This window comes from Athene noctua, chromosome 7 (genome assembly GCF_965140245.1).
Source record: "Athene noctua chromosome 7, bAthNoc1.hap1.1, whole genome shotgun sequence".
Classification (NCBI taxonomy): domain Eukaryota; kingdom Metazoa; phylum Chordata; class Aves; order Strigiformes; family Strigidae; genus Athene; species Athene noctua.
In genome coordinates, this window is record NC_134043.1 from 22,265,195 (window position 1) to 22,278,013 (window position 12,819).

Below are 12,819 nucleotides of genomic sequence, written 5' to 3' on the forward strand. Positions count from 1 at the left end.
TGTAAATATGTTCTACGTTCATACTTGAAGTTTTTGCACAAGAAAATTACCACAATACAACATACTCATTTCTCCAGTGCCCAAACCAGGTGGCAGCAGACTCCATGCTTTTCAAGGAGTCAAAATGTGAGTAAGGAAATAATATCGCAACATAGGTAATGCTTTCCCTGTTCCTCACAGATTTTTTTCTTCACTTGCAGGTAGGAATCTTTTCTTAATGGAAGTGAAGAACAAACTGCAACACTGAATAGTTCCAGCTAAGCACACTGCATATAGTCCTTCTGCACTTTGGCCGAGCCCTTTGATCCTGGCATGTATAGCAGGTTTGATAATTTCTTCAGTAGTCACTGATACTTTCCTGTACTTTCTGATGGTTTCAAGATACCCAAAAGAACCCCATCTGGCCTTTTAACTTGCTCTACATGCCTTTAATGATGAAATCAAAGGCAATTAACATATTGTTCATTAATGTCTTAGGACTTCTTTCATCTCCCATTCTCCTTCTCTCTCTCTCTCTCTTTCTTGCCCTTCACCACTTCTCAATTTAAGTAATTCAGCAGTGCTGCCAGGACGTAAACAGTAGAAGGGACAAAGCACACCTTTCATGAGGAGTGCAAGACTCACTAATGTCTGTATATATAACCACAATTTTTGACATGTAGGGGTCCATAGATAAAAGTGGCCATATTCTGGCGAGAAAAATTGAATTCACATTTTAGAAAAATTATGGCATAGGTAATTCAAGGCAGGTACCTTTTGGAAAACTAGTGAAAGCAAAAATAATTCACTCAAGCAATATTAAAAGTAAATTATTATCTGAAAATATCCATTATGTTTTATAAACTGATCCAAAACATTTTATATGGGAAAAGTACTACCCAACTGCTACCTAATACAAATGTCTGTACTAGCAAAGATAAGCTGGTTTGTAAGGCTGATTGAGAACTAGACATTTTTATACACAAACTGGAAGCTACAACAAGTAATAGATCATATGCTAAGGCATACATAACTACATGAAAGAGCTAAAAGAAATTACATTTGAGACTGTATACAATTTCATTTGATTAGAAGGAAAAATATTCTAATGTTAAAATTCCAGAAAAAGCCAACTTGCTATAATACTTAAGTGCCAATTACCTTGTAAAACGATAAAGGATACAGAGCAGAATAAGCAAAAGGAATGATCCTTCAAAGTGCTGTATATAAATGCTGAAAAAAATTATGATCTTTTTTATTAGATAAAAGCATGATTTAGATAACTGACACTCATACCTTGAACTCTTCAGTAGTACAAGAGTAGATGTTTTGAGAACAGTTGAGTTATGTCAAAGGTGAAGAGCAGTGGAATAAATTACTGAAGTACAAGAAAAGTAATTGAGGTCCTATTAACTTACCACAGTGAGTAGGGCTCTCGTCACTCATATCTCCACAGTCATTATCACCATCACACAAATACGTTCGAGGAATGCAAATATTTGTGCTTTGACATTTTGTAAAACCAGACTGGCAAGTGCGCTCAGCTTTAAGGAGGGAGAAAAAAAAAAAAAAAAAAAAAAAGCAAAAGTTCTTTAGAGCTTTTTTTAATACCGTTACACTGTATCTCAAAGATACACAATATTGTTAAAAAGAGTCCCATGTCACTCTCTTACTAAAATGCACTCATACTGCTCATCTTATATGGAAACAATTAGACAATTGCTTTTATTGACAAAAATTCTGAAAAAAACATGATCAGAGAAACATAGGCCAATGCGTGGGGGTGAAGGAATGCAAACTGACATGTATTGAAACCATAATGCCTGCACTTGCAGCCAGATAGTATGGTATGAATCATCAGACCAATTATGAATGACTAATAGATCAGGTATTTTAAATATTCAGATTTCATGAAGAATAAAAAAATTGTCACAAATAATATGTTTTTAAAAAATAATCAATGTGCCCATAAAAATATATTTTAAAAAATCTCTAAATATATTTTCATCAATTTCTCTAACTCCAGATATAAGTTTTCTGCTGAAGAATGTGATTTTAATGCAAAGATTATTTGTTTGAATAACTGCAATAGTAGTCAATATTGAACCAATCACTGTTTACATCTTAAGGAAAATGAACATAACTGGTAACTTATTGAGAGATAAGGCATATAATTTGAAACTGAATAAATATAAACTATGTCTGTATAATAGTGACAATATACATTCCTGATGATTAAGCCAACTGTCAAACTTTAGGCTAATCCTGCAAAAATATAAATCCTGCATCCAATTCATCTGAGATAATATTTTTTAAATCCATGGGATTACTCACAAGACCTAAAATTAAGCATTGCATGAGCATCAAGACAGACTATTTAAAGCAATAGTTATCAAGTAATACCTTAGGGTACTCCAGACTATCTTTTAACAATTTTATTTGCTTTAAATAACACAAACCAGAATCTGTAATGTAAATAAAGAAATCTTTTTTCCTTTTAGCTGATTTTGTCATAATTCTTCGCACACAAAAACATTTGCCTCTTCTTTGATCTAAAGAGTCAGACTCAAATAGGCACTAGGTAATAAGGATAAACTTACGGCAATTTCTCTCATCTGATGTGCCATTATCGTAACAGTTGTTTACTCCGTTGCAGACGTACTGAAGAGATATACACCTTCCATTATTGCAAGTAAATTCTGTGTGAGAGTCACAAGTTCGGAACAAGCAGCCAACCTCATCACTGTTATCTCCACAGTCATTGTAGTGATCACAGCGGTAATGATAGGGTACGCATCGCCCGTTACCACAGGTAAAAGCTGTTGGTTGACAGGTATGGAAAGCTGTAGGAAATAAAAAAAATAAATTTTTTAAAAAATATATATACATGGATTATACATAATCTAAATTCTCTGACAAATTAACAAGTAAAATCATAATATTTTTACCTGCCAGGGCAAACATAGCTGCAAAACGGACTGCATGAAAAGTAAAATACATATTTGAATTAAACAAAGCAGAAATTTGCTATACATGTTAAAAGTTCGATATTATAGTCATTTTGGATTCTAGAGGAAATCAGTAACCATTCAGACCTTAAATCTGTGAGCAAGCAAGGGATCATTTCCAAACAACAACCATAAGATCCATGATCATATATCCATAAAAGTGATAGAAAATACAGTACAGACAAGAGAGTCTACATCACCATCTCATGCAGTTATTTAAATGCTTACCACACACACTTTCCAACTCATCACTGCCATCACCGCAATCATTGTCATTGTCGCATTTCCATCGCTCAGAGATACATTGCCCATTAAGGCATGTGAAGAAACCACTATCACACCTGGTACCGTTATCCACAATACAGTGTTTGTTATTATTTGCTAAATACCAGCGACCTTCAGAGGGGCACTGACATTCTGCACCAGCTGGACCTAAATTTATGTTTCACATTTTAAAAAAATAAAAAGAAGAGGAGACAAAAAAGACAAAAAATGAAACAAAATTAACATTTATGCTTTAGATAGGGTTCTATGAAACCATTCAGAGCTGTGACACTGGAAAATGCAATGCAATTCTCACAGCTCCTGCGAGATGTATCTGCTTCGATAGAAGTGTGGTGACTTAGCCACACTTAAGCATATGCAAACCCATTAAAACCCACAAGAGCTATTTCACAGCCCCCTAGAGGAACTGAGATCAGAACTTTGAGGATCTTAGTATTAGCTTGTTGTCCAAAGAGGTTTTGGCAGGAAGATGACATCTGATGCTTTCAAATATCAGAGCTACATCAACTGAGGCTTTATCCCTCGAAATCAAAATGTGGTTTTCAAAACTCTTTGACTAGACTAGCTGTTCTTCTTAAAATTAATGAGAAGCTTGAGTTGTTTTCAGGCAAGACAGATTTTTAAAGGCATTTAATATGCTACAAATGCAAGCAGGCACTGAATGAATTTTTCAAAGTCAAGGATCATAACTTCCAAAAATCCATAACACACAAAACATCTCTGTAACCAAGGTACGCTCTCTGGGGTATACTGCCATTCTGGTTTGCTGGCCATCTGGACTGGTGACCTGTTGAAGCACAACTCTCTCCTTACATGGGTACAAGGAGAGATACCAGGTGGGATACATATGTCACTCAGGTCTCACCCCAATATGCAGCTGACTATACAGAGTATGTTTCTTGAACCAATTGACTCAAAAGGACACCTGCCCCACAGTGTGATAGAAATCAGTTCGTGCTATCTTCTTGGTAATTGTCCAAGATTTAAAATGAGGCAGTAGAAACTTTTATTTTGGAAATTAATCATTAGAGAAAGACTTCATAATATCATGAGATAAAGAAATAGTGACCGTAAAGATTTTTTAAATATATGGTAGGAAACACCTGTTCAGTATACAGCATATCAGTATGTATTCCTAAGGTAACCATATGCTGAAGAACTCAATTCATGTCTCATCCCAGAGGAAAAAAAACGTTTTAAAACCCCAGTAAACAATGTTTTGGTTCAAATTAGAGAAACCTATCATTTTTATTTATGAGGATTATCAGACACAACCTTCAGGTGTGTCAGTAGAACACCATGACCTTGAATGGCAAACATTTTGATTGCATTTATAAAAAAAATAAATACTAAACATTTAGGAACATAAGAAATACTTTGGCTCTCCCCATCTGACTAAAATTCTTATACTATGAACTCTAATACGGCAACACTAATAGCTATATCAAGCATAACAGCTTACCTGGTGCGCAGATGTGACTGCAGCCACCATTGAACTGGTTGCAAGGGTTGGTACACTGCTGCTGCTTACTTTTTGCCCAGACATGAATATCCATTGGTCTTTGTGGAAGATTCATGATCATTACAGTCTGATCTGAGCCATCATACTTATTAGCTCGGTAAATGCTTCGTGTGTTCCAGTCTGTCCAATATATGTGCTGATCAAACAACGTCATTGCAAATGGATGCAGAGCCGTGCTAACAATTACCTCACGATTTGTACCAGTGAGAGTGCACCTCTCAATCTTCTGCCTAAAATAACCAAAAAAAAAATTAAAATTAATACAATTACTAAAAGAAAGAAGTCTTTTAACTTATGTATAAATCCATGCCCTAATTAGCCCAGCAACTAGTATCCACCATTTTAGTAATGTGCACCAATATGTAGAGTGCTGTTATGAGTTAAAAATCTCAAATTTTCTGATCTCTGGCTTCAGTAGTGATGCAGAGTAGTGGCTCTGTAATACTGACACAATAATGTATGGGAAGTAACCAGGCTGAAAATTCTAATGTTTAAAAAACAATGCTACTGAGAGCTAAAATGAATGCAAAACTTCATGAGCAAATACACTTTTGGAGTGGGTATGATATTAATGACTTCTTGTACCGGGAGAAAAAACAACAGTCCCATGAAATAGGACATGTTTTCATTTCAGTTTTATCTTCTGTGGATCCAAATTTACACAATCAGAAAGTATAACAAATTCATGAGACTATAAACATGCATTTTCTGCTGTTTCTCACATAAGAATACAGGAGGAAAAAACAGTTCTAATACGTAATAACCACCACATATATGACATTTAATAGCCACAAATACATAGTGTACGATAAACATTTATTTTTAGTTGATCTACCAGTTTTTATTCTACCTCAGAAACAAGATTTCAAGGCACCCCAGAAAATCAGGGTTCAACTCCAAGTTCTGCAATAGACATGTTCTGCTGTATGCAAACTACTCCTTACTCACACTGACAGCACTGCTGACACACAAGCACCTTGTCACTGCTTCTTCCTTTCAGCCATTCCCACCCTTAATGACCACTTCAGCAAAGGTCAGTGGGGAAGCAGAAGAAGACATGCTGATGCCAAGAGACTCAATATTCATGCAGGGACATTATTTCTAAACATTGTTTATAAAATGATGATAAATGTTAGAGATTCCTTTTACCACACAGATTCCTGTCTGAGATAGGCAGACTATACAAGAATAAAGCATGAGAAAAGAGAAAATAAAGGATGTTCAAAAGTTATTTGCAGTGAGGATAAAAGGATTAACAAGTAATAGATGGGGTTATTCAAAGGAACAGAAAGAGCTTGACAGAAAAGCATCAAGATGTAAGTAAATTCTGAAAATGAGATGAGGTACTGTCAGCAAGTTGAAGATAGTAGAACAAGAATGAGCATGGATAAAGGCTGTTCCTTGCCTCCAGCTCCCCAGCATCTTGCTATTCAGACACACTGTACACAGTCACATGGCAAGGCTGCCAGGCACAGTAACAGAAAGAACACACTTTGGGTTGTCTCTCCTCCACCAAGTATGGCATCATGCAACTGTGCTGTGCTTGCCATGAGTAAATTTGAATGGATACAAACTAAATTATTTTTAAAAACTTTTCTGCTGACAGCAGAAATTCTGGTGACATAAACTGAAGGGCAGATTTCTGTTTGATAGGCAACAGCAAGAACATCATGCCAAATTTCATAGGTGGCAGGCATTAATCATGAGCAATGAATGAAGTAATACATGCACTAGGATTGTATTTGTTACAAAAGATGCTTGCAGAAGTCCTGAGTTGCATGTAAGATTAACAAACTGTCAGTGGTATGTCATAATGCAGTGGACTAAGTCTACAGTGTGGCATAACAAAACTTCTTATTGCCATTAGTTCCACACCAATATCAAGACTTGACATTACATTACTATTAAGTAACTCTTAACATTCTGTAATAAAAAGTACCAAATTCAATTGAAATGCTGAAAAACAGATTTCAAATATGAGGAAAATAGATCTATTTTAAAATTAACCAAATGTAATCCAACAAGAATGTTATCAATACATACAGATTTGCATCAGCCCAGTACAGCTGCTGTTCTTCATAGTCCAGGGTAAGCCCATTTGGCCATACCAAATTGGTGCTCACAATAGGTGTTCTGAAGTTTCCTCCAAGTGTAGCTCTTTCTATCTTTGCATTTGAACTCCAGTCAGTCCAGTACATATACCTGTGAATAACACGATTACAAGGATATATTTTTAGCAAATAAAGCTTACAAAGCTCTTATCTGCTCCAGGGTATTTCCACCCTGATGTCCCTCACTGAAGTGTTCAGTGCAAAACTAGTGGAAAAGAACTTCATCTATTTTGGCCCACACTGACAGGGGAATCTTCTAGCAGGGATCACTGGGGTCCACAGAAGTGAACTTCAGAAAAGTTTTTCCAGCCCCCATGAGAATCCAGTAAAGTCAATTAATCTCTTTTATATCTTTCTTCATTTGAAATACAATATAATTAGTAATGAAATTAGAAATACAGCATAATACAGTGATGTCCCCAGCCTCTCAGGGAGTGTTTTGATACTGAAACAAGAATTCTTCTGAGGCACTCAAAATACAACAGAAGGGAAAGATCATATGAGACTCTAAATAGAGATCTCTTGACAGCACCACCTGATTATCATGATATGATACTCTTGAAGAAATCTTGTTTTCAACAAATACCCTTTCTTTTTCTGCTTGACACAGCAAAATGAGGATGGCTACTTTCTCGACAAACACCTGCTTTGAACATCATTCTCATTTACCCCCAGTACCTGGCTCCCACCCTCACTAAGTGCAGCCAGATGCACTACACTTTCATCAATATTCTAAGACTCTCTGAAGAAAATTCAAATCTCTGAGGCTGAGATCAGCTTAGAAAACTTGAATCTAAAGAGTTAGATCTAGGACAGATATGCACAGCTGGAACTTATTGCTCAGAACAGGAAGTATCTGTCAGTCTAACTTGTAGTTTCACCTGCAGTCAAAATAAAGCATACAAAGTGCAACACATACCCTCTGCAGGGATCTAATACAACAGCTCTTGGTCGCGGAACCCGGGCAATCACTGTGCGGTTAGATCCATCCACAGCCATTGAGCTGATAGTCTGATTGAGGTAGTCACTGTAGTAAACTCTGTTGTTGATCCAGTCAAAGGCTATGCCATCTGGAGTCCCCAGGTCTTAGACGAAAGCAAACACACACATACTCAGTATGGTTTCCTGAGATATTGCAATACTTTTTACCTATTATAATGTGGCAACACCAAATAGCTCTTTGAAATGCCATTGGTATTAATGCAAATCTGTCCATTTAAAAATCTGAAGAACTAATACTTAGGACTCAGGCAGTCCAGTGTATGCAACAGGGTTCAAAGACCTTTTCCTCACAGAGACCTAAATTCTGGTTGCTATTCTCCAAGTAGCAGGAATCATCCCTCACTCCATAATATTAATTTATTACATATACTTTTATACATATAACAATATGTACAGAGTTTTATATTTCCATTTAACTGTGATCAAGATGAAATAAGAATCTCAGAAGAGGAAAAAACTGAGAAGAGTCAAAAGCAGCATTTCATCAGATATCTTAACTAAATAGTCTACCTTTCCATTAGCATAAAAATACCCACTGAACTAGTGGTAAGTGCTGCAGTTCATTTTTTTCAATACCCAATTACTTTGTGTCACATTTCAGTGCACTTACCAGATGCAACTACTGTTGGAGAGCCAGTTCCCAAGTAAATACTAACATAACTGATTCTTCCTGACCCTGAAGGATAACTCTGTGTAAAATATATTCGGTTGTTTATGCTGTCAAAATCCAGGGCCACTGCAGTTCTTAACACATTGACCGTGCGGAAGGGAGGACTGTGATTTTCAGGATCTAGGTGGATACTTCTGAGGGCATTCTCAAGAGCAAAAATCAGGTAATCGTCAGTTGAAATGGAACATCTCTTGCCATCACTGCCTAGCGTTCCAAAGGCACAACCACATTTGGGTGTCTGCACGTCAGGCAGGGCAAAACACAGATGAGAACAGCCTCCATTGTTGTCCAAACAAGGATTGTTGTTGACATCAAGGGGTGAACGTGACTGGAAATGACTGTTGTAAATAGTAACATCCCTTAGCCAATTAATGTTGTCTCGTATTACTGTTGGCTGATCAGTATTGCCTGGCTCCTTGCTGGCTTGGAAGACTTTTTTCAGGTTCCGATCCACCCAGATAATAGAATTTCCAAAGACAGTGATACCATAGGGAGTTGGATAGCGACTGCCATAACGTATAATTTCAACATCACCACCATCGGGCTGAATTCTTGCAATCATATCCAAGGAATCATCCACCCAGTAAATGTAGCCATTGCTGTGATCTATGGCCAACCCACGAGGTGTGACAATGCCCTCAGACACAAGAACTGTTCTGTTGGTGCAGTCAAGAAATGCTCGTTCGATCTTCGGATTTTGCCCATAATCTGCCCAGAACAGGTATCTGTTTTTTGGGTCGACTACTATGTGCCTTGGCATATCTATGGTAGTTTTAAGGAGAACACGGCGATAAGTTGTGTTTAAACGCAAAATTTCTATAAAAGTCTCTGTCAAAAATGCATTTGTAAAATAAAGATTTCCTGTATTTAAAGAAGAAAAAAAAACAAAGCAGAAAAAAACAATACAGAAAGTTAATGTATAGCATCAACATCTGAAAAACGCGATCTGATAAAATACTAAAACATAAAATGAATATCCATATACATCTTAGTAGTCGGAAGCATAAAATACTTGCCTAAACTTTGAAGAATTAGAAAGACACCCAAACTGACAATAGTCAATTAATTTCTAAATTCTCATTTAGAAGATCAAGATCAAAAGTGCATTAACTACAGTTATTCATTAGGTGTACTTTTTTTTTTTATCTAAGCCTTTGGCTTGCCCTTCCATACTCTTATTCCTTTACTTTTTACAACACACAACTATAAAAATCAATGTTGCAGCATAGCACTGTATACAGTAACTAAATTAAGTGTATGTAGCAGATGACTACTCTAAAACTTATCCCAACAAGCCAATCAATCAACAGAACAACTTTTGCAAAACATACATATAGTATGTATATATATATAAAATAAAGGTATTAATGGCAACAGTCAGACACTTAAGAGTTGATGAACACTTTCTGAAGAGTTAATATTTTAATTAATCTCTAATATGTTTAGATAGGACCAGGAAGTGCAAGTGGGGAGATTAAAGTTCAAAGATAAAGTATTTATTTTGTTTTCTTTACTTTCCATTATAATTTATAGGATTTGTACATAGCAATCTGAGGGTAGATGGAGGGTCCTTCTTTGTTATTAACATTGTCATCAGACAACGTTTTTGCACTCTTCTCTGTTACATGTTTTTCACTATGGTAGTAAAGTATAGTAGTACACTGGATAACAGCTACTTATGAAGACACAGACAAGAAGAGAGACCTAAGACAAATACGAAAGCATCATGAGAGAAAAGGTGCAATACATGTGCTGTGATAAACTTTATTTTTACACATATATACAAACATAAGAGCCATTCACTACTTTCTCTTGTTTTAAAGTCAGTCCACAGACATACAAATTAGATTCACGGGACTTCCATTCAAAATATTCCACTAGGATCTGCTTATGTTAGTCTAAAACTTTTTCAATCTGTAAAGAAAAACGCCCTTCTAAATTCAGCTATGCTTACCTGCTACCCAGTCAATTGCAATGCCACGGATTCCATTTCGTCCTATTCCATTTGTAACAACATTTCTAAAAAAAGAACCATCAGGTTTAATTTTACGTATTGCATTCTGAGAAGAAATTGTGCTACTGAAGTCACACCAGTATATGAAACCAGAAGGCATGTGAACATCCACGTGAAGTGCATTTCGTCCTGAAATATTTTGAAAAGTAATAATTATTTATCTTTCATATAAACTAACTTACTTGAAACACCTGATATGCCAGCAAGAAATGCCAAAATATTAGGCATTATAAGGCTTTTTTCCTACTATAATACTCACATACCTCTTCCTGCCAGTGGTACCATGGCTTCAGAGTGATCAGATGTCTCTAAACTAAATCCTTTAATTGCAGAAAGCATAGAAACAATTACAAATGAACTGTATGGGGAACAGGTCCTGTTATCAGGATTTAGCTGAAAGCCAGTAGCACAAGCACAGGAGAATAATCCCCCAGGTACAGGCAGGCAAAGCTGCTGGCAAACTCCAATATTATTACTGCAGCCATTTGAGGAACCAGCAGAATCTGTGAAAGACACACATGGCAAGACAAAAATCTGAACTTCACAAATTCCCACAGATATATAACCAAATTCATACACTTGCAATAGTATTAAATACAGCTGACAAAAACAAAGATCTTAATCACTGTACATTTTAGCCCATAAGTGTTAGCAATGAATTTGCTGGTTTCTTTCCATCTAAGATCAATGAGGCCAAAAATCAGATAAAATGGACATATAAATTTGAACCCAAAGTAACAAAAAATTGTTATTCAGTCAATATCACATCAATGACATTTTAGTAAAACTATAGGCTGTTCGGAAATTAATTTCCGTTTTGTAATGTGATTTTCATTGTATATGTTTCAGGAATAGTACCTTCTCGACTGGCGTACTGTTATATATTTTTGAAAAGCACATGTTATGAACTTTCACGCTGTATAATTAAATTATAATATAAACTGCGTTTTTGACAAATTTTGGAGGTTTGAAGTTCAGATGTCAAAACAGCAATTTCGACAGATCTACTTCTACGAGTTCAAACTTGGACGTAATGCAGTGCAAGCTGCTCAAAACATCAACGAGGTATATGGCCAGGGAAGTGTTAACAAACGGACAGTGCGACTTTGGTTCCAAAAATTTCGACGTGTCAATTTCGACCTTGAAGATCAAGAAGGTCACAGACATCCTTCTGTTATTGACGACAATGAATTGAAGGCTCTGGTGGACGCAGATACATGCACAACTCTTCGAGAACTTGCAAAAGAACTCGGGGTAAGCATATCAACTGTTTCTGAGCATCTGAAGAAGATTGGAAAGTCAAAGAAGATCGACAAATAGGTGCCACACGAATTGAATTAGAATCCCAGAAATCGCCACTTTGAAGTGTTGTCGGCGCTTCTTTTTTGCAACCAGAAAGACCCGTTTCTCAACTGAATTGTGACGTGCAACGAGAAATGCATGCTCTATGATAACCGGTGATGATTGGCTCAGTGGTTGGACCACGACGAAGCTCCGCAGCACTTCCCAAAGCCGAATCTGCACCAAAAGAAGGTCATGCTGACTGTCTGGTGGTCTGCCGCTGGTTTAATCCACCACAGCTTCCTGAATCCGGGTGAAACGATCACAGCGGAGAAGTACGTCCAGCAAATCAATGAAATGCACCAGAAACTTCAACGGCTGCACCCAGCACTGGTCAACAGAAAGGGTCCAATCCTTCTCCATGATAATGCACAGCCACATATTGCACTTTCAACGCTGCAACGGTTGAACAAGCTGGGCTACGAAACTCTGCCTCATCCACCATACTCACCAGACCTCTCGCCCAGCGACTATCACTTCTTCAGGCATCTCGACAGTTTCCTGTGCAGGAGATGCTTCAGAAACCAAGGCGAGGCCAAAACTGCCTTTGATGACTTCATCGCCTCCAGAAGCCCAGAATTTTATGCAACCGGAATAAATACGCTTGTTTCTCGTTGGCAAAAATGTGTTTTCTAATGTTTTTTATTTCGATTAATAAATTTTATTCTGAGCTGAGATATGCCACTTCAAACATACAGGTTGAAATCGTAAATTAATTTCTGAACAGCCCAAATAGATGTGCCAATTAGATGTTTTAACTAAGGCAGAATATCTCTTTACCCAAACCAGGTAAAGTGCTTCTGACACTTTTCCTGAAAGCCTAAATCAAACCATTTCCTTTGAAAGAGCATGCATTCTGTCTCTGAGGGAGGTTCAAGTTTCCACAA

At 36.8% G+C, this 12,819-nt stretch overlaps 1 protein-coding gene across 4 annotated transcripts in view; it reads right to left on the bottom strand.

Moving 5' to 3' along the window:
- Positions 1–12,819, bottom strand: part of LRP2 (LDL receptor related protein 2) — a 128,517-nt gene that overhangs the window by 42,424 nt on the left and 73,274 nt on the right. For 3 of the 4 annotated variants that reach the window (XM_074910083.1, XM_074910084.1, XM_074910082.1), the window contains exons 37-46: positions 10,855–11,094; positions 10,532–10,720; positions 8,518–9,438; positions 7,825–7,990; positions 6,838–6,996; positions 4,735–5,024; positions 3,216–3,419; positions 2,928–2,957; positions 2,580–2,822; positions 1,398–1,523 (exon numbers count right to left, since the gene is read on the bottom strand). In XM_074910083.1, coding sequence (XP_074766184.1) covers positions 1,398–1,523; positions 2,580–2,822; positions 2,928–2,957; positions 3,216–3,419; positions 4,735–5,024; positions 6,838–6,996; positions 7,825–7,990; positions 8,518–9,438; positions 10,532–10,720; positions 10,855–11,094 — 2,568 coding nt within the window. The remainder of the gene's footprint in view (positions 1–1,397; positions 1,524–2,579; positions 2,823–2,927; positions 2,958–3,215; positions 3,420–4,734; positions 5,025–6,837; positions 6,997–7,824; positions 7,991–8,517; positions 9,439–10,531; positions 10,721–10,854; positions 11,095–12,819) is intronic. The other variant, XM_074910085.1, reaches the window with a different exon arrangement.